The sequence below is a fragment of the Ranitomeya variabilis genome, chromosome 1, assembly GCF_051348905.1.
Source record: "Ranitomeya variabilis isolate aRanVar5 chromosome 1, aRanVar5.hap1, whole genome shotgun sequence".
NCBI classification, from domain to species: domain Eukaryota; kingdom Metazoa; phylum Chordata; class Amphibia; order Anura; family Dendrobatidae; genus Ranitomeya; species Ranitomeya variabilis.
The window spans coordinates 646814418-646841452 of NC_135232.1; the positions used below are offsets into that span (position 1 = coordinate 646814418).

Below are 27035 nucleotides of genomic sequence, written 5' to 3' on the forward strand. Positions count from 1 at the left end.
TTCACAGATCGCTCGTGCTGGCGATCCAGCAATTTCCACTGAAGTCATATCCACACAGTAGCTGCTGCTCTTACACTCTGTGGGGTGTGACTGCTGAGATTATGCTCATTGACAACCAGCCCCCCCACTGCTAATCAGCATGACACTTGCAGTCACGACCCGTTGATAGAGCAGCCCAGAAGAGGAAGCGCTGCAATGTTGAGCAGCTGAATCACTGGCAGGAGCAGTCAATGACCGCTCTGTGCTGGATCTGGGTAGAAAATGCAAGTAGTTAGCAACTAGGTGCATGAAAAAATAAATTAAAAAAATTAGAATGTCTGGCATCAAAAAAGAAAAAAAAATCAATTTATTTAAATCCATTAAAATAAAAACAGCATTAAAAAAAAATTAAAATAGAAAAAGTAAAGATAGAGGGGAATAAAAATCAAAACCTTACGCATTTCAGACATCTATGTCCTTAGTCATAGGTACCTAAAATATTACATTCATCCTTCAATGATATAGAAAACACCAAAATGTAGGAATGCGGCTCACCTTAAGGAGAGAGTACTGACAGCTGGCAATAACAAGACAAAACTGGAAGACCCAGATATCTTTGAAGAAGCCTCCCGTTAGAAGAATGGAGCCCAAAAAGGCAACTAGAATGGCAAGGATGATAGACAAGACGTTTTCTAGGATCTCTCGATTCCTGAAAGAAAAATTGTGGAGCATAAATGACTGCAGAAATACCTGAACAGAAGTATTCGATAGCGAGCTGTAAGCGGTCATCAGCAGGAAGAAAAGATGACCTGGACAGAGATTTACGAGAGCAGTCCCTGAGCAGGACAACCTTGTAGATATTGGTTAGGTGTGCACGCTGTTAGTATGAGGTGTGAAGAGCGCCTCAAGCTCTGGAGAAATAGGGATCACAAAGTATTTCACAGCCATATGTCCACTTCAATAAGGGCCAGATAACGTTTACTATAAAAAGGGTGGCAGTAGCTTTCCATTGGAAAAGCATTTTAAGCGAAACGGGTTATTCTTGTAACTTATAGACTTTTGGGGCAAACAGGACAAAATGTGTAAATATTTTAGCGCTAAAGCAAATCCATCAATGCACCCTGTCCAATCTTAGTCAATGTTGGCAATTCTTTAGGATAAGTCAGAGAGTTGTAGTACTTTGATGAGGTCTGACTGCGAGAATGAAGGGACCACAGCACCGATAGTGCTATACCCCTGCAAGTAGGCAGGGATAAATGCAGCACGTCTGTTTTTCTCCGGGTCCTCTACTGTGCAGTCCCATTCACATGAGTACGAGCACAAAGGGAAAACTTAGAAAAAGGGATGTAGCTCTACGAGTGACCTATGGAGCTTTCATTCTCAGGATCGGAGGGCATATCACAGGTCAAACCTTTTTGTTGTTTGATATAAACATTGGTTATAGCTATAGAAATATTATAGAAGTACTGCTCATTTCCGAGTTATCGTCTTATAAAAGGAAAGCTACAGACACGTCCACAAGCACCACTTGCCTCACTCACCTGTCAAACAAGGCCAAGAGTGTCAACCTGTCAAAGTTGATGCCAACCCAGAGTTTGGGTAGAATCCAGAAGCGGTAGTAGTGTTTCACTTTGTGGGATGCCTGCTCTTGTGGCTGCATCTGGTCCTGAAGGTCAGGGCTTAGGTCAATATCTGGCTGCTCCAGCAGGTCTGTGTCTATGGTCAGCAGCCGATTTAATCGAATCTGAGGGAGAGAGAGCTACCGGAGCGTTAGAGGGAGACACCTTAAAGGGGTTGTCCGGCCTGAGGATTCACAAGTTTGCAGTCACAGAGTGATTGCAGACTTGTAGCCCAAGTCAGGACAACCCCTTTAAGTTTCAACACATATCTAGACAGAAAGGCAAAATATAGTTTTGTGACCAAGTAGCTAGAGAGGCCAGAAGAAATTCCTTTTGAGTTTATAATCTTTTGCTTAGTCAGGAAAGTGCATGTTACCAACTAGTACTAAAACAATCACATATAAATAATTCATGCACTTCTTGTTTGCTCCAGTTTACGCTCAGATCAAACCATGTTTGCAATCATAAATCCCGTTTTTGGCTACAGAAAGGGTCAATCTCACCCAAGCAGACGTTATAAACATAGAGGGTCGGAGAACAAGGTCACTGCTGATTTGTACCGTGCACGGCCGCCGGACAACACAACACAGGTGACAACATACTGCACCACAACTGGTACACACTGGGAACACTTTTACAGCCGGTATAATAATATAAAAAAGGAAGGGGAGTAATATTAAAAAAAAACAAACAAACAAACTGAGAATAATCTTACTAGATCATGTGGGTAGAATCGAACTGAGGTAGAACTTGATACATGGGAATCTGTGTCGCTGTAAGAAAATTAAATAAAAAAATGCCGTTAATTTACACATTTTATTGCAAGTAAGGACAAATCGTCCTAATTAAGTGCACCAAAATAAACCAAATGCTACATAAAGTATCGGTCATTGGGGACATGGCAAATAACTGTCGGCTGCAGCCTATCATGTGCATAAAATCATAATTATAATATAGTTGTTGCATTATTTAGCCTCATGTGCAGGAAGAAAGCCACGGCACTAATTGGGTCCAAAACAGCTTCTATTTCTTCCAGTGCACAGGAAGGGACAGGGGGGAAATTTAGTCAGTTTCTGGCCTACGAGCGATTTCACGCCACTGCTAACGCTTCCTCAGGAGCTGATTTTTACTATGCTTCTTATGTATCAGTTTGGGAACTCTATAGTGGTCAAAGCTCCTGTTTTCTGAAACAAACAATTCTGTGAAAAGCATTGGGAACCCTTAGCGATCCCCATCTGTCATGGTGGGTTCCAACCTCTTAGTGATATGCCATTAGTTTATAAAATAGGAATATCCCTTTAAAATATCTGCAGGTGCATTACACATTAATGGGGACATGGAGAACTTTGCCCTCCTGCAATCAACCATACTGCGATAAAGCCAATAAACTGCGAGGAACGACCGATCTGGTTACTGACAAGTGTGGGCATTCTCGCAACATTTCCAACGGCCGTACAGTCAGTAAGGCTTGATCTGTCGCCTTTACACCATATGCCGTATAGTATTTTTTCTCGTTTCTTTAAGTGGTTGTTTTGTTGACATTTTTAGCCACCAACACATCATCGATAGGGGTCCAAATAACATGACCCACACTGATCTCTAGAGCAAAAAAAAAAAATGCTTTGTCTGCTGTTTCTACAGGTGGCAGACTGTGGTTATTATAGTTAATGGCGACTAGGTAGGGGGATAAACCTGGTGATATGTCACCAATATCTGACATAAACCTGACAAATGTATGATAAAACATTTTACAAATTGCATTCCACCCAGGAAACAATCTATCCAGTAATGATAATACCCACCATAGGTTATTGGACGTTCTTCGTGCAGCTGGCTCAAAGTTCACCAATGACATGTCACAGCCACCAGTTTCATAGAGGGATGGGGTGAATTTACCTGGAAGTAATGGGAGAAAACGAGAGTGCACAGAACTGGTTAAATAACGTCACACAAGTAATCCGTGGATTTATGATGCCAATGATGACCACTATTCACATGCTTTTCCCACCATATATGAACAGAGAAAGGTGCACAGACGTCCAGAAGCTTAAATCCCACAGGCTTCTTAAATCTGCTCATTTAGGCTCAGTCACAAAGACATATGTGGCCGATTGTCCTACGAAGGATGCAATCAGTGACTGATAATGAGGTCTGTTCCGGCCACTTTTGATAGATTTTACATGCCATGTAATTCTTATGTTGATGTCAAAAAGACAAATTGCCACCTAATCTGACAGCAGCATAATGGCGAGACAGACTCAGATTCCAGCGATGTGTCACTTACTGTGCTGCTTGCTGTAGCTTTGCTAAAATCACTGTTTTATCCGCAGGAGAATTAGTAAACGCGCTGCCATGTAGTATGACCCCGCCCTCCACCACCGATTGGACGTTTTCTAACAGTTCACACAGAAAGCTGCCAATCAGTGATGTGGGCGGGTTTATACAGAGCTCAGCAGTCAGAGAGCTGAATAATCTCCAGCAGATAAAACAGGGATTTTATAAAAATTGCAGCAAGCAACACATTGCTTGAATTAGGGTCTTTATCCCTACATCAGATGGGGTAGCAAAAACCCAGCGACAGGATCCCTTTAATTAAATCAAGGTAGACCTTTGAAGGCGTCAGTCACTGCTTGGATTAGTCCTATGTAGGACAAGCTGTGGAGACATAGCGCCATTATTAATTATTCGATAGAAAATACTTAAGAGTTTGTAACTTCTACTGGGAGTGTGGGCACCTTTACATATATTACATCAATAAGGAATACTAGCAATACTAAGCAATGAACACCAAAGTGAGGAAAGGAACAGAGTCATTCTTAAGCTTTCCAGGGCATACATCAAAAACACAGCAAACGTCACACACAACGCAACAACGCACAAGATACAGGAGGAAACAGAAAAGCTGCTAGGAACATGACAACACCCTGTAGACTGGTCTGGATCACACGGTAAGGCCGGGGTCACACTCGCGAGAGTCTCTCGCATCAATACCCGGAACTGCCGCCGGCACTCGGACCGGAGCGTTCAGCTGCATGTATTTCTCACATCACTCTCGAAAGTGTGACCCCGGCCTAAAGAAGGGGATCATTCTGAGGACAGTTCAGATCACTAGGAAATTGCCACAAACTAGTAGCAATGCTATGGTTTTTTTCAATGCAGGGCAAACAGACCTGCGGTGCATTTTTTTTAAATCTGCATAATGTCAATTTGATCTTCCAGTAAAAATGCATTTTATTTGTTGATTTTCTCTACTAACTAACATGATGAAGAAAATCCGCCGGTAAAACATGTTTTTAGTGCGTTTCCGCAGCAGGAAATTTGTAAAAACGCAAGTAATCCAAACAGGATAGTCTTAAAGGAAAGTAAGGGTTTGTTCACACATTGCATATTTGCCAATTAAAAAAATTCTCATGCATACGCTGCTTATTTTTTCCTTGCAGATGAAAACACTTGTTAAAATAAAAAATACGAAATTAAAAACCACAAGTAACCGAATTTAGCCAGTCGATGCCAAAATGCTGTAGAAAACCTACAACATCAAAAACTCAACAATTACTCAACCCGGAACCTTGGCCTAAAACCCTCGAGGAATTTAAGGTCTTGTCAATGTCAAAATGTGAACAAAGACAGGAAATGTTGGAAGCTAATAAAAAGTGCTGCTAGAACGGCCCACAGCAGCACTGGGCCACAGCGTGACACGTCCCCGCTGCAGCAGTCTTGTGCCATGTTCTTCTCGGACCACTGACTGTAACATGTGGCATATGGCATATCACTCCCACAGACAATTTAAGAGCAGAGCCCAGCAGTAAGAATTGGGTGGTATCGATGGCGGTTTTAATTGGGTAGTTTGCTTCATTTACCTCAATGAAATCTTTGGCTTGAGTCACATCTTTCTTTAACTCGACAAGAAATTGCCATTTTCGCTCAGGCTACATAGTGCCATGATCTGCACAAAGTCCTGTGTGATACTTGCATTGCCCACCTTCATAAATGGGTATTATTGGACAGTTATTGTGTTTTGCAATTTACGGCTCATTCACATTTTCAGCTGTTATTGAGATATATAAACGATTGTCTTTTTATTTGTTTACAGCGCATTGCCTTGGAGACTGACCACCGCTGATAGACAGCAAAACATGCGCAGGGGTTACAAACCTTTTCTTGTAAGCATTGTTTTGAAGCTGCTCAGGATCTCTGTTACCTCTTAATCATGGCCAGGTGCAGCACTTACAAGCTAGATAGCGGTGGTGGTCGCTCTCCCAGGCAACGAAGTGCCCACAAAAGAAAAGTGCCAATATTTCAAAAACGGAGGCAAATTTTAATAAAGCAGTAAAAATGGCAAAAGTGCTTGTTTTTACAAGTACCAAAAATATCGATCTATAAAGGAGGGAATAAACCTACAGAAGGTTATTCACAGCAGCTACCATCTTCATCGGCCGTCCAATAGAGAATGAATGGAGCGGTGGCCACTGCTCATTACCCAATGGGGCATTTTAGCGCACCGTTCTCAGGACCAGTGGGAATCCCGCCAGTTATCATCTACCCTGTGGACATATGCGTTACCTCCCTAGTCGTAACCTCATCTTTCCTAACTGCTATAATGTTCTGTGCTTGCAATGAAAGGTTTATGTGAAAGGCATACAGAGTTAGTAGAAGTGATTAAAATAAAAAAAAGTGCAGCAGAAAGAGCTTGGATTATAGAAATATAGGATTAGAGGAATTATCAGATTACAAGCCATTTGCATTAATTTCCCCCACCAAGGAGATTTGTCCATTCATGAAAGTGACACAGATTATAGTACACACATTCAGCAAACATGTTTATATGGCACCAACATAGTTAGGAAGACATGAAATGAGCCAAAAAGAGACAGTCGTGTATTGTTCACATGTACATTCATTAGATTATCATACACTTTAGGAGAAACGATGGCATTAACATTAGAGATTAGGAGAACCAACAAATGACAAACAACAGAAAACATAAGTACTAAAAATGGTTAGAAGATGTAACACGGTGAGACGAACCTGAAAAAAAAGTCTAAGAATAAGGTTTGTAATATAGAGCTGTTAGCAAAACAACAACAACAACAAACCATCAATTATAATTCTATTAAAGCACGCAGGAGAGGCAAACCAGTCCGCAAACTAAACGCTGTAAGGAGAGAAATATAAGTCAGCAATTGATTTAATAACTCAGATTTAAGGACTAAGTTTACAGCATGGCACAGCAATAAAGACTGGAAAAGACTATTTGTATATCAAGTTAAAGTGTGAAACCAAAACAGGGGTCAAGGACACATATATATGACCCAGCGCAGAGAGCAGAAGCAGCCGTTACTGTGTTGGACCTGGTCCACCCAGTCCTTGCAGAAATGACCGTTAATGGCATGTCCAGGACATGCATATAATTGCATGGCAACTTCACTTAAAATGAGGCGCGTTTCGCGTCTCTCGCTTCCTCAGGGGGCGTCAATCCTTAAACCATAAACATATCATGCCGATCATGGTTTCTAATCAATTTAAATACAATTTGATAAAACACCTATGACTCCTATTTCTCTTGTTTGCAACATAAATTATGCTCTAGGCAGTTCCAGCGGTGGCTGGAATAAATCAGTGTACAGAGCTGGAACAGCAGAGGGCCATTTTTGGGTATTGTAGCGCAGTTTGTTTTTAAATGAATGGGAGATGAGCTTGAGTACCAGAGAATGGCCATGACATTGTACACCACCAGAGAATGGCCACTACACAATGTGCGGAGCTGTGCTGTTCCAGCTCCATACATGGTTTACTTCCAGTCTACATCTCAAGGTTGAGTGTCCATATACTAATGACTTATCCTAGACCATCTATATCAAAGTCATGGACAACCTTTGAAATTGAAAGTTCACATGAAATACTACATTCCCAGAAACGCATTTTTTAGCTGGGGGTCTTCAAGGCAATCACGATTCTCAGATTACAGGGGCTGTTAATGATGAAGGAACCCCTTTTCACATATATATATATATATATATGGCACGCAAGTATCATATTACTCTTGATACACGAGCCCCATGATGTGTGTTTTTATAGGTACTTATGTTCACTGCGCTGTCAGAAGAGAGATCATCGGTACACGTAAAAATAAAATAAAAATGTCATCAGCCAGAAAATCTCCACATTCACACAGGGTTCTGGAATGGAAAAAGTAGAAGTGAACGGCATCATTACCCAAAATGTGCTGCATTAAAACTTCCATGTCCCCAAGGTTACATAAGGCCTGCATACCAAGTTCATCGTGCAAACTGCTATTGCCTACGGCAGATGCATTGTCATGTGATGCCTCTAAGTGGACACTCCCATTTCTCACCAGCAAGGAGGCGCTAGCGCTGAGCACTGCAGCCTGGGAAGGGGGGCGGGACTGGATTTTGACCTGGGTTGATGGCTGCTGGCCTTGATGACCATCTTGAAGGCTACAAGAAAACAGTTATTGGGTAGATGTTAACGGGGGGTAGTGAAACAAAAACCTATGTGAACAGTTACTTAAGTAGATCCTAACAATTTCAAGAAAACATATGTACTATGTCATATCAGAATGGATTTGGGTACTAAAAGATAAAATTGTTTAAATCAGGTTTTTGTGATTATTTCTTGTCATTTTTTGTTATTACAAGCCGTATTAAGGAAAAAAAGAAAGAAAAAAGTGCAATTTTCACATTGGCCACTGGGGCTTTTTGAGATTCTAACTTCCTGTTTCAGGAAACAACACATGTACATAGCTACAAATAACAGGATCTTGAAGCCATATTTGAACTAAAGCATCTAATGAGCATGTGCAAAGGTCGTTGTGAAAGGAAAGGGAGCAGGGTAGCTGTGATATTGTTTATTGTGATTGGTGGATCCTGTTTAATGTGTATAGAGGTGTTACCTGTCACTGTAATCCCGTCTGTGATAAAAAGGATGTAAACGCTTCCTGAAATGACAGGGGTTGGAGTCAAACTAAAAAGACCCAGTGGCTAGTGTGAAAATTGTAGAATTATTAATTTTGTTTAAAATAGTGATTAAAAAAAACAACTCAATTTTTTGTTAAACACTAGTGATGAGCAAATATACTTCTTGCTCGAGTTTTCCTGAGCACGCTTGGGTGGTGTCCGAGTATTTGTTAGTGTTCGGAGATTAAGTTTTCAGCGCAGCAGCTGAATGATTTACAGCCATTAGCCAGGCTGAGTACATGTGGGGGTTGCCTGGTTGCTAGGGAATCCCCACATGTAATCAAGATGTCTAACAGATGTAAATCATTCAGCTGTGGTGAGGAAAACTAAACCTCCGAGCACTAAAAAATACTTGGAGACTAGGGTTGAGCGAAACGGGTCGTTCATTTTCATAAGTCGCCGACTTTTGGCAAAGTCGGCGTCTCATGAAACCCGATCCGATCCCAGTGTGGGTCGGCCACGTGGAACGCGAACTTGGCGCCAAAGTCGCGTTTCGAATGACGCCTTCCCCGCCATTTTTTTGAGCCAATTAATTGTGGGCAGCGTGATGACATAGGTTCCGGCTCCTGCGGCATCATAGTGCTATGTTACGTTTTCGGACGTAGTAATTTCCGGAGTCAAAAAATAACATATGCCTTGCACGGAGGAGGGAGAGGGAGAGGGAGAGGGAGAGGGAGAGAGAGAGAGAGAGAGAGAGAGAGAGAGAGAGAGAGAGAGAGAGAGAGAGAGAGAGAGAGAGAGAGGGAGAGGGAGAGGGAGAGGGAGAGGGAGAGGGAGAGGGAGAGGGAGAGGGAGAGGGAGAGGGAGAGGGAGAGGGAGAGGGAGAGGGAGAGGGAGAGGGAGAGGGAGAGGGAGAGGGAGAGGGAGAGGGAGAGGGAGAGGGAGAGGGAGAGGGAGAGGGAGAGGGAGAGGGAGAGGGAGAGGGAGAGGGAGAGGGAGAGGGAGAGGGAGAGGGAGAGGGAGAGGGAGAGGGAGAGGGAGAGGGAGAGGGAGAGGGAGAGAGAGAGAGAGAGAGAATAAAAAAAATATAATTTCATTGACATACATTGGGTTTCGTGTTCCGGGTCCGGAACCCGACTTTACAGTAGAATCGGCCGATTCCATACGATCCGACATCCGAGAAGGTCGGGTTTCACAAAACCCACCTCGATCCTAAAAAAGCTAAGGTCGCTCAACCCTATTGGAGACCACTTGAGCGTGCTGGGGAAAACCTGAGCAACGAGTATATTCGCTTATCACTAGTAAATACATGTAACTAAAAGCTGATTGAACCAATAAGTTATTTTCTCATGACATTCCTTTTAACAGATGTTGAAAATGTAATACTTATAAGACACTAGGGGCTGTCAAGGTGTAGTGTTCAGGTATAGGAAAGGTTTCTTGGATTTTATCACATCCGCTTACTTATTAGAAAATAAAAGCACGTTACCTGACTGACCCAATGGCTCACCATTTTCAAAATCCCCGCTTGGTGTTAGTGGATGGAATCTCTGGTTACATCTAGATGTGAAAACCCTGTTACTGTATATAACGGTACCCACTTAATCTAGTGGCTTTGCTACAATGTACCAGTGAATATACAATCAGTGTTTTATCAGCTGGGGATTATCACGGCAGGACTACGTGTCTTGTGTCATGCAGTCCAGCTACTCTGAGTAACCCCGCCTCCACCTATGATTGGCAGTATTCTGACAGTGTACACAGGAAGGTGCCAATCAGTGGTGTAGGCGGGGTTATACACAGCTCTTCATTCTGAGCACTGCTACATCTAAAGCAGGGAAAACTGGGATTCTATCAAAACTGCACCAAGCAGCCCAGCAAGTGACACATTGCTGGAATCAGTGTCTATGCCTCTATATCATGCTGCTCTAAAATTTCCATAGCAAAAATCTGCTGACAGATTCATTTTAACAATGTATTGGTTTTAGTAGTAGCAATCGATATAAATCTGCCAGAAGCGGATGCTGCAAGTAAAGTCTATGTCTAGATACATGAGCTGCTCACATTCTCAGAAATGTCATGCATGTGGTTTATATAATGTAGACTCACATGAATAATTTAGAAATGGCAAAAATGGCAAGGCCAGCGTTTCATGTAATATGAGACAGTAGGTGAAACGGGCTGCAATTAATTTCGTGTTCTGAGAGCTCACTGCAGTTTGTTGTTGTTTAATACGGTGTAAAATCTAGGGCTAAACGTTATTTCTAAATGCAAGATGTTAGCACATGTAACTGGTAGGAGACCCATCTACTGTGTCCGCCACCTATGGAAAGGAAGGACGGGTACCTGCTGGAGAGGCCGGCCATTGACTAGAATGGGCCTCTGGAAAAATCCATGTGAGTAGAGCAGACACAGTGTTGTGACACTACCCCTGTTAGCATAGTTAAAATGGGTTCTAGTTATTGGCGGGGGTCTCAGCAGTCAGACAAGTTACTGGGGTTTTTCGGGCTTCAGCTAAACCTCCTCAGTCATCCAGATTGGCGAATCATGTGTGCATTATGTACACTGTCAGGATTCCACTCTATTGCAATATGAAGAGGTCGTCATGTGACCATCAGCATGTGCCAACTAGATTCTCATCTGTTTCTCTCAATAGAAGAGAAAAGCGGATGAGATATAGTTAGTATGTGACCACCTTGATAGAGGGGAATCTCGACTCCTGACAGTGTACATAATACACAGTCAAGATTCACTAATACGCATTTACATAGGGAGTACAATAATGTAGCGAAAGCCCAGAAAATCCCTTTAATGGCATATCCTAGAAATACATCTCAACGTCTGTAGTAAGATAGCAATTTAAAGTAGATCTGTCACCAGGTTACACAATACAAACTGCATACATTGTTAAATAGCCCTCTTAGACCTGATGAGTCTGATGCATTTACTTTGATATCACAACTCAGAAAGCCTGTATGGATCCTGATATTTAAGACGGGCATTTTAGAAGTCTGGATAGGGGGAGAGCCAAATCTATTCAGTTTCCACTCATCCAGCCTGACGTGACCAGCATGAGATCTCTGCAGCAGCAGAGGGCCAGGATTCAGTGTAAAGTTTCAAAAAGGATTCTGCAGCCATTCTGACAGGGTTTGTTTTTTTCTTTTAAAGTAAGCATACGAGCCTCATCAGGTCTAGGATCTACCGTACTTAAAATCTAGGGATTGATTCGCTTTAGCAAAAAAAAAAAACAAACAAAAAAACACAATAATGAAAAAATAAAACTTATATGACAAGCAAAAAAATAAATCTTATATTTGACCAATTCTTACAAAATTCTACTCAAATTAAGCTGATCCCATGAAAAATAATATCGGTAATCCCTGTACCATCCACTCTTAACTTGCTCCACGACTGGGCCGAGAGGTTTGATCTACTAGTAAAGCCGCCATAACTGGAATTAGGAAAGTGCTGAACAGGATCAGCTTGACAGAGGATAGCGGAAAGATTTACAGTGATTGGCGGTTTAATTCTGACATTTTCGGAAGGCTGCCTTAATAGTGTACTATACAGGTTAGTTACTGGTAGTCAATGACAGCATTGCAACAAAGGCATGCAGATCACATGCTAATTGTATCATGCAGAGAAAGCCGATAGATAAAAGGGGAAAAGGATCAAAGCAAGAAGTATGTATTTTAGGGTATCGGCGTGACAGGTGCAGGGGGTGGGGGAGTGGAGCAAGCTCAGAGTCATGGCAAGAAGCCTGTAGCATGCCGTATCATGGAAGGTGGAAATACCATACCTGAGGGGTGATCCAATGAGCGATGCGGGAGGAGTGGGATTACTCCCTGCATTGTGCCTGCGCCGTACGGCCTGGCGTCTAAATGTGCTGCGTTCACGGCGAAATGTTACTGTCTCCTCACTGGTGTGTGCTGCAGCAGCAAGACAGAGACTTCAGGTGAAAAACAAAAACAACTAACTCGGATATTAAAAACTATCCATTATAATTTGCCGATACCGGAGACCATACAGCCCCCCTTTTGTGTGTCTATCCCCCTTGTTTTCAGATGTTACATAAACATAATACACAAGAAATAAAAATGAACATGAGGCAAAAAAAAGCTAACAAAACATGAATGTCGCCAAACCCCCGGACATCATCTGTGGTCAGACATGCAGCGATATAGTAAGACACGTTACCATTGGCACTGGTATGCGCTGAGCGAGCAGGAGGTGGAAATGGAGTGACTCATTGTAAGGCTCGCTCATGATCGGCAAATGTATGGCAAATACATAGTTTGTTCTGCAAATTAATGCCACAAAAATGCCTAATGCTGGGATTAGGGAAGGCACAGCAGATCAAAACCCCATAGTTGTGCAAGTGGAGATGTAGGGAGGCAAGCTCAAAACATTACCGGACGCCCACCAACACCAGCTGCAGATCAAACCTATATAGACCCACCGGAAATGGGATATAGTGCTGAATAAGCCCAGGAATAAATGGGAAAGTATACATTTATTTCAGATGGTGTTCAGATGCACCAGCCTGATTTAAATTATTTTGGACAATCCCTTTAATGCTGGGTAAATCAGCCAATGGGAAAGATCACGCATGCTGGCATTGGCTCCTCTCGCTCGCCCCACTCTTGGATGAAAGAACCTTTTAACACCCTGCTTCAAATTTCTGTGCCAACACCTTCAGCTCCCACTAGAGGGAGCTTGGGAGATAAGTGCAGTCCTCAGAGCTCCCTCTAGTGGTGGCTGAAGGTACAAGGAAGTTTTGATCCCTGCTTTCTGATGGTAGGATCCAATTGTGACAATGGCACAAAGCATATACAACTCTAACATGGGAGTCAAAATAAAAGTACAGACACAAAACGAGGAGACAATAAATAGAGAACACCGTTATGGGTCGCATTACATCTCCCTACAATGAATATACTACTCTGCAGGAGAACTTGCCTAGTCCATTTACTGTCAGTGCCTGGGGCCCGTGACAAAGCCGGCACTGACTGCAAGCACTTCAGTATCTGCTCTGATGACGCAAATTCCACAAAACAAGGGCTAATTAACAAGAAAGCAGCAAATTCATCACACGGGGACTTAAATAAATGACAATGGCGCAGCTGTTAGTGGCTTGCACTTCATTCACCAACAGAAAGAAAATGAAAATTGAGACTTGGAAAAAAAAAAAACGATTTTCTGAAACCGGAGTAAAGAAGGAAAATATAAACCGTATATTACCTGAAAAGTGACAATGTTTTCCTTGATTATTATGAACAGGGTCACAACGTAATGTTATTTTGTGGCACAAGTCACTCTACGTCAAATCAAAGAAAGAGTAAAATCAAAAGGGAAAATGTTTTGGATATTAATGGGATGTTCCCGCTAAACACATTTATAATCTATTACAGGAGACAGATTAAAAGTGTAAATGCTGGGACCCGCACAGATTCTGCTAGCAAGTCTGCGTAAAAAAATAAATAGTGATCGATGCTTGTGGCTCATTTTTCAATGGTGACTAAGTGTTACCCTCAGTCCCCAACACTAGTCACGTTGGCTCAAAAAGTGAAGTAACATACAGTATGTAGTGGATCAGGATAGGACTGCATCACCCTATTATTGCGGAAGTAGGACTAATAAATAATAAAATATATATATATATATACACACACATATACATATATATATATATATACATACACACACACACACATATATATATATATACACACATACATACATACATACATACATACACACACATATACACATATATATATATATATACACACACACACACACACACACATACATACACATACAGAATCAGCAGTTTCAACAGCCCAAACTTAAAAAAAAACAACTCTTTTTTTAAAGTTTGGGATGTTGAAACTGTGCCGATTGATAAAATCAAAAATATATATATATATCTCTATCTAAAGATAAAGTCTAAAGACTAAAGAGACTAAAGCGAGACAACAAGAGACTAAAGCGGGCAGAATTTCTGAGAAGTCCGATCGAGGACTGGACAAAGCTGTACAGATATGCACTTACATGTGCTACATTGTCAGACTTAGGATTCCTAATGGAGATTGAGGTCTGTACAACTACTTAATACCTACCGTATATACTCGAGTATAAGCCGAGATTTTCAGCCCAAATTTTTGGGCTGAAAGTGCCCCCTCGGCTTATACTCGAGTCACGGTCGGCGGTGGGGTCGGCGGGTGAGGGGGAGAGGGCGCTGAGGCATACTTACCTAGTCCCGGCGATCCTGACGCTCCCCCTGCCCGTCCCACTGTCTCCGGGTGCAGCAGCCTCTTCCCCTGAGCGGCTCATTAGAGAAATGAATAGGCGGCTCCACCTCCCATAGGGGCGGAGCCGCCTATTCATTTCTCTAATCATCGGTGCCGGTGACCGCTGACAGAGGAAGAGGCTGCGGCACCGAAGACCAGCTGTCCGGGGGAAGGAGCCAGGGACGCCGGGAGCAGGTAAGTATCGCATATTCACCGGTCCTCGTTCCACACGCCGGGCGCTGTCTCCATCTTCCCGGCGTCTCTCTCCACACTGACTGCAGGCAGAGGGTGCGATGACGCATATAGTGTGCGCGCCGCCCTCTGCCTGATCAGTCAGTGCAGGGAGACGCCGGGAAGATGGCGCCGAGGAGCTGCAAGAGAGGTGAGTATGTGTTTTATTATTTTTATTGCAGCAGCACAGCTATGGGGCAATAATGGACGGTGCAGAGCACTATATGGCACAGCTATGGGGCAATAATGGTGCAGAGCACTATATGGCACAGCTATGGGGCAATGGTGCAGAGCACTGTATGGCACAGCTATGGGGCAATAATGGTGCAGAGCACTGTATGGCACAGCTATGGGGCAATAATGGTGCGGAGCACTGTATGGCACAGCTATGGGGCAATAACGGTGCAGAGCACTATATGGCACAGCTATGGGGCAATAATGGTGCAGAGCACTATATGGCACAGCTATGGGGCAATAACGGTGCAGAGCACTGTATGGCACAGCTATGGGGCAATAATGGTGCAGAGCACTATATGGCACAGCTATGGGGCAATTATGAACGGTGCAGAGCACTATATGGCACAGCTATGGGGCCATAATGAACGGTATGGAGCATCTATTTTTATTTTTGAAATTCACCGGTAGCTGCTGCATTTTCCACCCTAGGCTTATACTCGAGTCAATAAGTTTTCCCAGTTTTTTGTGGCAAAATTAGGGGGGTCGGCTTATACTCGGGTCGGCTTATACTCGAGTATATACGGTAATTTAAAAAAAAAAGGCAAAACCTTACATGTTCCTGGAGTGGTCTAACAGCTAAGGAAAGCACACAATGTACAGATTTGCAGCAGGAAATTTCAGCTGAAAAATGGCAAAGATCAGCAGGGAAATCAGTAGCAGAAATTCTGTACCAAATGTTGCAGATTTTAGTGTAGATGCAGATTCTGATAAATTGATGAAGAAGAAAAAGTCAGAATACTGCAATCCACAACACTACATATCAGTGAAGATTTATTGCTAATTTTTACTTACAGAATGAAATCTAAGTGGAGAATCTGCAGCACACCAGAATCTAAACTGACATTTCTGCAGATGTTCCAAGTTTTCTGGCAGCCATAACATAAGAGTATTTAGAAGAACACTCCCCGCAAAAAACGTTATCCCCTTATGGCTTCTAAATATGCCTGCAATGCACAGCAGGTGGGTTAAATCACTTTGCAACCAAAGTCTTCCTCATTTCCAACGCCCCTCCGGTCACTTGACCTCAGAGTAGCCAGGTCAGACAGTAGTTTACAGTATACATGGACCAGAGGGGAGGTCGTTGTCCCAATCTTAGTCTATGGACTCTTGTTCTGAGGACACACAAGATTATATGGAAGTAGCGTCGCCCCACGCCACAGTCTGTGTGTGGGGATGGCAAAGATGAGGAGCACTCACATGATCCAGTAGAGGACCAGAGCTGCACTGGAATCCAGCGATCTGTGAGTATCTCCATGCACCTACACTATAGACAGATTTAGAAGGGATTAATGGGATACAAATTTTGCGGGGAGTGCTTTTTTAATTGTCCAAATAATGGCTCATCGCCCTGACCTAACACAGTGATAAAGGACAGGACTACGGATCTATTCACACCAGACAGGTGTGCATGCATGTCTATACACCGTGCAGGCTATAAGTTTACACTCGGTGCACACATCAGGGAATGTTTTCGGAGAATGCACCAAATACAAACATCCAACATGGCGGTAAAACACCCTCAGCTCAGCAGTAGAACCAAAAGGAGATCCAATTTTTGATTAAGAGGTTGTCCATCCCCTTAAGATACTTCACAAAAAAAGCTTAGCAGGGTATAAAATACCAAAAGGAGCAATTCTCATCTTGACAAACTCATGTCCCTGGGTGGTCTTTGAAATTTGAACACCAAATGCCAGGATACAAACAGGGACAGGTGGTAGCTGCAGCTAATCACCGGCTGCAGTGGTCACATTCCAGGGATAAAATGGGTCATCGCCAGAGGTTGGGATACAGAGAACGACGGGGTATCAGTAAGGTGAATATTACCCATTTTGCTATTTTATACCATTTTAAAGGGACTGTCCGCTGAATTTGGCGGGCCCTCTGTCCAGTCCGATGGGTGGTGTTTCCTCAGCTTTTATTCACCCCTTCCTTTCCCGATGGGCGCAATATTTTCTGGAATTTCCGTCAGTTTCCTCCGTAGTTCACGGGTGCGCAAAGCCATCTTGCCTTGCGCACGCGCAGCATGCTTTGCATAACTGCGGGCAAAGCCAAAAAGCATTAGTGTGCATGCGCCGGCGCGCTATGTCCCGGAAGTATTTTGTTGTGTTCCGGGACATAGTGCGCCGAGGCATGCGCACTAATGCTTTTCGGCTTTGCCAGCAGTTGGGCAAAGCATACTGCGCGTGCGCAAGGCAAGATTGCTTTGCGCACGCGTGAACTACGGAGGAAACCGTCGGAAATTCTAGAAAATATTGCGACCAGCGGGAAAGGAAGGGGTGAATAAAAGCTGAGGAAACACCACCCATCGGACCGGACAGAGGGCCCGCCAAATTCAGGTGACAGAGTCCCTTTAAAAAGGGCAGGGACAAGCTCTGCAAGCAAAATCTAAGGCAATCCTGGTAAAAAGCTAAAAAAAAAAAATATGAACGTTAAAATTAACTTTTATCAAGATTGTCAGAAAGCTGCCTAAATAATGTATAAAAAAAATGTGCAAAAATACATATAAAATCCCGACAATTCTAACAAACTGACAGAAAACCGCTGATTTATAGAATCAATTGGCAAACCACATAGAAAGCATATGAAGGTTAAAAGAGGACTGAGGAGGGACACCCATCCACGTAGGCCAAGCATGCGACCATCAGCGACACAGGGAAAGAAAAGTCACATGTAATGAGTCTATGCTGGTGCCATATAAACAGATTACACAAATAGAACATATGATTAACCTCAGACATAATGTGTCACTTCCCCGCCCCAATGTGATGCAGGTTTGTCAGAAGAGCACACGGTGTGGTTAACACATTGTACGGGACAGACTAAGTTCACACTTGCTCACTTACACAGGACTAGTGCAGAGGAATGAAAAGATTTTCAGAATTTTAGTAAGGACAAACCTGCAGCACATCATTGCATTACAATTAAAGGTACAGACCAGAACTAGGCAGATACCAGCCCATAGCAAGTTAACTCATCACATCAGGTGAACCACACTTAAACCTTAAAGGGATTGTTGTACAACGGACATTTATTACCTATCCAAAGTGGTGGCGATAACTGTCCACTGGGGCCCCCACCAATCACTAGAACGGGGGTCTCCAGCACCCCATTTTACTGCGTGTTGAACTGCATAATGGTCAATCGAGCACAGTACCATTCCACTTATTCTACGGGACTGACAGAAACTGCGCTGGACTCTTTCCATCCACCTCAGACACTGGAATGACCACTGCTCCATACAAGCTTCTGCTCTCTGTGCTGGGGAAGGGCCAAGGTGAGGAGGGCTGGGGGGCTTGGGACCCTAGTAACTGTGGGAGTCCTGGCGATCACAGATTTATGCCATGTCTTATGGATGGATGATACATGCCCAATGTGTGACAATCCATTAGCAACTTTGCTTTTTGTTTCACAACGACAAAAGAACAGTGAAGTGCACCTTGTACTTTGTTATTACACCAGGCCATAGATTAGGTCAGTCCTGAAAGGGAGCCTGTTCACTGTTATACTGCCTGCATTAAGACCCTGGCTGTTCTTGCAAACATGTACATTTACTCTGAAACGCTGCAATGTTTTAAAAAAAAAAAAATAATCATCATAATTTAAAACGGCGTTCGGGAACCACTAGCCATATCCCTGACTATTGCTTCCTGCATTCTGGACCGATTGTCTCTTACCACACACACAGGGTGAATCTAGCTGAGTGGGGCAGGGAGAAGTCTGCATGGACACCTCATCAGCTATCTTACTAACCTCGTTCCCATTACCATTTTAAAATAGGTTTTCTATTAAATGCCAAAGTGCTTCAGCGTAAAACATACATGTCTGTAATAATGTAATGTGTTGGGTTGATGCCGATCATATAATATTATGGACTACACTGGACTGTTCCCCGTCAGTCTGCAGCTCCGAAGATACATGACCAACATCTATAACTAGCAGTCTAGTTTGCTGATCATGTTCTGAGGACCTCACTCTCTCCACAGTTGGAGCTCTGACAATGCATAAACTATTAAATATAATCAGCTTTGCATTCATCCACATGCCCAATTTATACAATTTCTATTTGTTATTCCATTTCCACATGCAATTCATAGATTCCGGGCCTAGAATATGAATCCACTCTACATTCAGTAACACATACCTGCAACTGCGGATTCTCGCTCTTCCACGTCCTGAAACGTAACCTGACTGGGCAAACTATTTCTTGACCGAGTTACAGACTCTAACTGTGACGCACGACCTAGTAACGACAGCTGATCTAGAACTTCCCCCTCTTTGGCCTCTAGATCGGATTTTGAAGTGGTTAATGGTTTGATGCTTTCAGGGGCTGCCAGTCTGTTTGGGTCACCCAAGCTAACTACAGTGCCACTGTCCAGGCTCAATACCCTGGCACGACTTTTTGTACCACTTGCGCTTGAAGTCCTGCGGTTGGAGCGCTTTTTGCCGCTTCCTTCGCAACTTAAGTGAGTTCGATGGGAGTCTACGCCTTTCTCTTTGATGTGATACTTTGTCCTTAGAGCAGTGTATCTGGCCTCAGGAGACTGGCATGAGTGCGAAGTGGTGCTGGAAGAGCTATCGCTGCTAAAACGGTGGGCCGACTGCACGCTTGAGGTCCTGCTCAAGTCGCTTTGGTCGCTAGAGTCCTCGTCGTGACAAAAACCGGTGCTGTGAGGTTTGGTATCTGCTATGCCTTGAAATGAGACGTATTCTTTGTGTCTACTGGCATCAAAACTGCTGGCTCTTTTTTTCCCTGTCCGCCTCCTGCACGATTTATGAGAGGAGGACGTCCTGTGAATTAAGCTGGATGATTTGGGTCGCACATCGCTATCCCGATGTTTAATACCAGTTTCCTTAAAGGATCTTAAGTCTACTAAAATGACTGGTTTCTCGCCCAGGTCATCGTGATTACCAGAAAGCTTCCCAGGGAGCCAGTCAACTTGCGCCGTCAGTTCATTTGCATGGGGGTTCTTGTTTGCTTCTTCAGATGCTGACGAGCTGAGACCCCTTGGACTTTGCACATCGTCAGACGTGTTGGCATCCTTGGCTTCCTGAGCGGAGTTTCTTTCTACAGCAGTCCTTACGCTACTAGTCCTTCTATCGGTAGCTGAGCTATGCTCCTCCTCGGGGTCACTACAAAGGCCTCTCTTTACAGCACTTGCCTCCTCATGTTCGGATAAAATGCTCTCGACATGAGTGGAGCTCGTCTGTTCACTTTTATAGCTGCTAATGGTGCTATTCGTGTCCCTGTCTGTCCCGCTACAGTAACTTTCCGTAGATCCACTACTCCTGGTGCTAAGACTCCTTAAACTATCCATGCTTTTGTCAGACTTCAAGTGTTTCACGCTACCGTTCCTGGAAAGCTGTTGGGCTCCTTTGCTTTTGAGACAGTCTAATTGAAAAATCCCTGAAGCACAAGCATTTTCTACGAGAGAATCTTTGGACCCAGAATGTGGTTTCGAAGCTTCAAGTTCACTAACAGGATCCAGCCCGCGCCTTTGTTGGTAGAGAGGAAAGTCTGTGAGGGAAGTGTCTGGAAAAGCAACGGCAGAGCTCGAAGTCCTCGGGACGCCTCTTGGTCTGTGTTCTTTTCTGTATGAATGTGAATGCAATGGAACAAGTGAAGCCATCTCTGTGTCACACGCGTTCGACAAGGACAGATCCACGTGGTGATGGTGACTGTGTGCTGCGATTGACCCTTTGTCGCTGAACTCCCTAGTTAGGTCTTTGCCTCCCGATGATATTGAAGGTTGGATGGAGACAAAGGAGTCATTGGAGACCAGACGAAAAAGTTTCTGATCCACAGTTAAATCTGCAAGAGAACAGAGGAAGATTTAGCAAAACCTACGAGACTTTTATATATCTGTCTGTATAAGACACTGTTGTGGTATAAATCATATCCTCCAATGGCAGATAAATGGGATAGGAATCAGGCCCTTTAGGTTACAGACAACAGGCTCAATCATGCGTTCCCATAGGAAACATGCAAGTCTTTTATTTCCTCTCGGGTTATTATGCTGCTTTAATGGCTAAGCAGATACCACAAAATCTTATGGGGACAGTGGTGTGTGGGGTTACGATTGTGGGTAGAAGTCTCTCTGTTATATGTGAACCACGTCCTTCCCAAATAATTCATTAATTTCTGTATTTCTTACACAAGCAGGGTGCTGGCTGTGTGGCCAAACTCATTAGCTAAACCAGCCCTCTTCAACACAGCTAACATACAAGAGGCTGGCCTAGCAAATAAACTAAGCCAAACCCCTTTCTCCATCACACCTAATAGACAAGAGGCTGGCCTACTAAATAAACTGAGCCAGACAGCTCTTTTCTCCATCACAGCTAATACACAGGAGGCGGGCCTAGTAAATATCCAGACAGACAGCCCCTTCTCCATCACAGCTAACAGACAAGAGGCTGGCCTAGCAAATAAACTGAGCCAGCCCCCTTCTATATCTCAACTAATACACAGGAGGCTGGCCTAGTAAATAAACAGCCAAGAAGCCAGCTCCCTTCTCCATCACAGCTAATACACAGGATGATTGCCTAGTAAATTAAAGGTACCGTCACATTAAGCGACGATGCAGCGATAGCGACAGCGATGCCGATCGCTGCAGCGTCGCTGTTTGGTCGCTGGAGAGCTGTCACACAGACCGCTCTCCAGCGACCAACGATGCCGAGGTCCCCGGGTAACCAGGGTAAGCATCGGGTTGCTAAGCGCAGGGCCGCGCTTAGTAACCCGATGTTTACCCTGGTTACCAGCGTAAAAGTTAAAAAAACAAACAGCACATACTCACCAGCGCGTCCCCCAGCCTCTGCTTCCTGACACTGACTGAGCTCCGGCCCTAACAGCACAGCGGTGACGTCACCGCTGTGCTTTCACTTTCAGTTTAGGGCCGGCGCTCAGTCAGTGTCAGGAAGCAGACGCTGGGGGACGCGCTGGTGAGTATGTGCTGTTTGTTTTTTAACTTTTACGCTGGTAACCAGGGTAAACATCGGGTTACTAAGCGCGGCCCTGCGCTTAGTAACCCGATGTTTACCCTGGTTACCAGTGTAAAATATCGCTGGTATGGTTGCTTTTGCTGTCAAACACGGCGATACACGGCGACCTAGCGACCAAATAATGTGCAGACCTTCTAGCAGCGACCAGCAATTTCACAGCGGGATTCTGATCGCTGCTGCGTGTCAAATACAGCGATATCGCTCCCTAGGACGCTGCAACGTCACAGATCGCTGGCGACGTTGCTTAGTGTGACGGTACCTTAACTGAACGAGCCCTTCTCCATCACATCTAATACACAGGAGGCTGGCCTAGTAAATAACCCGAGCCAGGGAGGCAGCCCCCTTTTTCCATCACAGCTAATACACAGGAGGCTGGCCCAGTAACCTGAGTCAGACAGCCAGCTCCTTCATCACAGCTAGTGATGAGCGAGTGTACTCGTTGCTCGGGTTTTCCCGAGCACGCTCGGGTGGTCTCCGAGTATTTGTAAGTGCTCGGAGATTTAGTTTTCCTTGCCTCAGCTGCATGATTTATAGCTGCTAGACAGCTTGAATACATATAAGGATTCCCTAGCAACCAGGCAACCCCCACATGTACTCAGCCTGGCTAGTAGCTGTAAATCATTCAGCTGCCGTGATGAAAACTGAATCTCCGAGCAGTCATAAATACTCGAAGGTCACCCGAGCGTGCTCAGGAAAACCCAAGCAACAAGTACACTCGCTCATCACTAATCACAGCTAATACAAAGGAGGCTGGCCTAGTAAACAACCTGAGCCAGCCCCCATCTCCATCACAACTAATACACAGGAGGCTGGCCTAGTAAATAACCTGAGCCAGACAGCCAGCCCCTTCTCCATCACCGCTAATACACAGGAGGCTGACCTAGAAAATTGCCAGACAGCCCCCTTCTCCGTCACAGTCAATACACAGGACTAGTAAATAAACTAAGCCAGACATCCAGCCCACTTTGAGCAGGTCGCTGGCAAAGAGAGGGTCTCCCTTTGCTGTGTGGGACCTAATACAGAAGTAAAGCTTCCTCACTTCTGTACTGAAATAAGTACAATGTTGCAGTTTTCACTATTATTATATTAGTAAGATTTATATTCAATTATATCTGTAAACTGGCAAAAGATACTTTCTGCTCCTGGATACCAGTTACTGTGCTTCTGTGTGATAAAGCATGGTGTGCCTGTGCTGTTCTGCTTTCTGTGAAAAGCAGATTGGAGAAACTCAGTGGGAAAATGCAGTGTGATATTTACAGCTTTATGAAGAACTAGCTGAAGAGCCTGGCTTTGCCTGGGCATAGTAACTAACTGTTGTCCCGCTCTCCCTCTGCAGCCCTGCTCTCCTCTTGATGTCCCACTCTCTCCCTCTAAAGCCCAGTTCGCTGTCCGTCCCACATTCTCCCTCAACTCCTTTATTGAGTGCGACTGTTGTTGTACAGGACTATAGTCTGGAGTATCCCTCCATGTTCAGTCTGCACCAGCACTAGCGAGAGTGCACGTCTTGTCCTTCACTACCACATTCTCCCTCCGCAGCCCCGTCTCCACTGGCCGTCCCGCTCTCTCCCTCAACATTCCCGCCGTCTCCCTCCGCAGCCCAGCTCTCCATCCAGTCACACTCTCTCCTTCCGCTGTCCCACTCCCCAATCGCCGTACCGCATTCTCCCTTCACAGCCCCGCTCTCTCCCTCCGAAGCCCAGCTCGCCGTCCGTCCCGTACTCTCCCCCAGCAGCCCCACTCTCCATCCACCGTCCCGCTGTCTCCCCCCTCAGCCCCCTGTCTCCACTGGCCGTCCCACTCTCTCCCTCCGAATCCCAGCTCGCCGTCCGTCCCGCATTCTCCCCCAGCAGCCCCACTCTCCATCCACCGTCCCGCTGTCTCCCTCCTCAGCCCCCTGTCTCCACTGGCCATCCCACTCTCTCCCTCCGAATCCCAGCTCGCCGTCCGTCCCGCATTCTCCCCCAGCAGCCCCATTCTCCATCCACCGTCCCGCTGTCTCCCTCCACAGCCCCCCAGTCTCCACTGGCCGTCCAGCATTCTCCCCCAGCAGCCCCGCTCTCCATCCACCTTCCCGCTGTCTCCCTCTGCAGCCCCGTCTCCACTGGCCGTCCCGCTCTCTCACTCAACATCCCGGCTGTCTACCTCCGCAGCCCAGCTCTCCATCCAATCACACTCTCTCCTTCCGCAGTCCCACTCTCCAAGCGCTGTCCCACATTCTCCCTCTACAGCCTCGCTCTCTCCCTCAGTAGCCCATCTCCACTGGCCTTCCAGCTCTCTCCCTCAGCAGCCCAGCTCTCCACCCGCGGGCCTGTCGTCTCCCTGATGCGGTCCAAAGCAGACATGGAGAGTCCCTGTGTCGTGGTGAGTCAGGCTGGGCCCGGTGCTCTGCTCCTGGGGACTCAGCTCATAGTAACGGTTCAGCCTGTGTGTGGAGGAGAGGAAGGGGACACCGGCGGGACAGGACGGCTCTGGCAGCCTCCATGCGGCAGCGTGGGCTGAGATCACCAAGCGCCATATTGCGATACAGGGTGGGGAGTGCCAGACGAGTGTTAGGGTAAGGATCCAAGGTCGGTCTGTGTCACGATAAGGATGCGAGCTGTGATATCGGAGAGAATGTCTTTGTATCGTGCTAGAGGCGCAGGTAATGTGAGGCAAGTATGTGCGCCTGGGGGCTGGAAGTGTTAATGAAAGGATTGGCTAGGCGTGGCTTGATATACACAGCTACACATATATATATACAATTATAATTATTATTATTATTTATATGTGTATATATATATATATATATATATATATATATATATATATATATATATATATATATATATATATATATATATATTTATTCCGTGACCGGGTTTTTTATGCAATAAGCAAGCATGGCCAGGTAAAGAGCATTTCATTCTGCTCTACAAAGGCTTGATAACTACTGCAAGTAAGGGTACCGTCACACAGTACCATTTTGATCGCTACGACGGCACGATCCGTGACGTCGCAGCGATCGTATGAATATCGCTCCAGCGTCGTAGACTGCGGTCACACGTTGCAATCACGGCGCTGGAGCGATGCCGAAGTCCCCGGTAACCAGGGTAAACATCGGGTAACTAAGCGCAGGGCCGCGCTTAGTAACCCGATGTTTACCCTGGTTACCAGCGTAAACGTAAAAAAACAAACAGTACATACTCACCCGTCGGTGTCCTTCAGGTCCCTTGCCGTCTGCTTCCTGCTCTGAGTGCAGCCGTACAGTGAGAGCAGAGCGCAGCACCGCTGTGATCTGCTCTCACTTTCCGGCCGGCACTCAGAGCAGGAAGCAGACGGCAAGGGACCTGAAGGACACCGACGGGTGAGTATGTACGGTTTGTTTTTTTACGTTTACGCTGGTAACCAGGGTAAACATCGGGTTACTAAGCGCGGCCCTGCGCTTAGTTACCCGATGTTTACCCTGGTTACAAGCAAAGACATCGCTGGATCGCTGTCACACACAACGATCCAGCGATGTCAGCGGGTGATCAAGCGACGAAAGAAAGTTCCAAACGATCTGCTACGACGTACGATTCTCAGCAGGGTGTGTGATCGCAGTAGCGTGTCAGACACAGCGATATCGTAACGATATCGCTAGAACGTCACGAATCGTAACGTCGTAGCGATGGAAATTTCAATGTGTGACGGTACCCTAAGCCGTGATTATTGCGCAAGCCTGGTGACAAAAACACACAAACCCCTACAGAAAACCCAAACAGTGGCATTTGTCTAGCCATGACACATCCAGATTGCCACAAGTGTATTAAGTACGAGGATGCATGCTACAGACAACTGGTGGAGGAAGAAACCGGAGCATCTCGCATCCACGGATCTGAATTTACCTTGGTCTTCACTTCCTTCTTTGCACAAACTATAGCTCTGTCCGAGGCTCAGACTGATGTCATCTGAAGTCTTTGCATCTGTATCCCCTGCAGAGGCAAGAAGTGTCTTACTGATGTATCTGGAGTGAGTGCTCACCAGATACACTACACATCAATGAAGGTTATGCTCTGCGGTTGCTGCGCAGATCTAGCCTAGTCACCTGAATGGGCTTTGAAAAACAATGTTCACAAGTTCAAAGCAATGGGATTATTCAGGTCTAAGCATTTCTACCAAAAAAATTTGCATGTGTGAAGAAATCATAATAGAAAACTAATTTCTATGAACAGAATACACAAATAAATGGTTAGCAAATGAATAAAAGAAGGTGCAGTACCCGACACCCGGCTGTGTAGGGCCACTGTGCTCCACTCCGTCCATTGCTTATAACCAGCAATGGCCTGAGCAGGTAGGCGCTGACCATGGTGGGGGGAGGTGGTGCGGGCTATCGAACTTCATCAGATGGGGTACTGATGACCTTATCCAATGGTTACACCATCAATATCCAAGCCCTGGAAAACCTCTTTAACCCCTTCAAGACGCAGCCCTTTTTCATTTTTCGCTCCCCTCCTTCCCAGAACTATAACTTTTTTATTTTTCCATCAATATGGCCATATGAGGGCTTGTTTTTTGCAGGACAAGTTGTACCTTTTAACGTCACCATTGGTTTTACCATGTCTTGTAAAAGAAAATGGGAAAAAAGTTCCAAGTGCGGTGAAATTGCATAAAAAGTGCAATCCCACACTTGTTTTTTGTTTGGCTTTTTGCTAGGTTCACTAAATGCTAAAACTGACCTGCCATTATGTTTCTCCAGGTCATTACGAGTTCATAGACACCAAACATGTCTAGGTTATTTTTTATCT

At 44.9% G+C, this 27035-nt stretch overlaps 1 protein-coding gene across 8 annotated transcripts in view; it reads right to left on the reverse strand.

The window, feature by feature from the left end:
• The window catches only part of PCNX1 (pecanex 1), a 118443-nt gene that overhangs the window by 51349 nt on the left and 40059 nt on the right, over window positions 1-27035 (reverse strand). For 2 of the 8 annotated variants that reach the window (XM_077262195.1, XM_077262215.1), the window contains exons 5-10: window positions 26136-26222; window positions 19418-21085; window positions 3401-3494; window positions 2314-2371; window positions 1521-1723; window positions 535-688 (exon numbers count right to left, since the gene is read on the reverse strand). In XM_077262195.1, the coding sequence (XP_077118310.1) occupies window positions 535-688; window positions 1521-1723; window positions 2314-2371; window positions 3401-3494; window positions 19418-21085; window positions 26136-26222 (2264 nt within the window). Of the gene's footprint in view, window positions 1-534; window positions 689-1520; window positions 1739-2313; window positions 2372-3400; window positions 3495-7814; window positions 8057-12314; window positions 12445-19417; window positions 21086-26135; window positions 26223-27035 lie in introns of all 8 variants that reach the window. The other 6 variants (XM_077262186.1, XM_077262205.1, XM_077262170.1 and 3 more) reach the window with 5 other exon arrangements.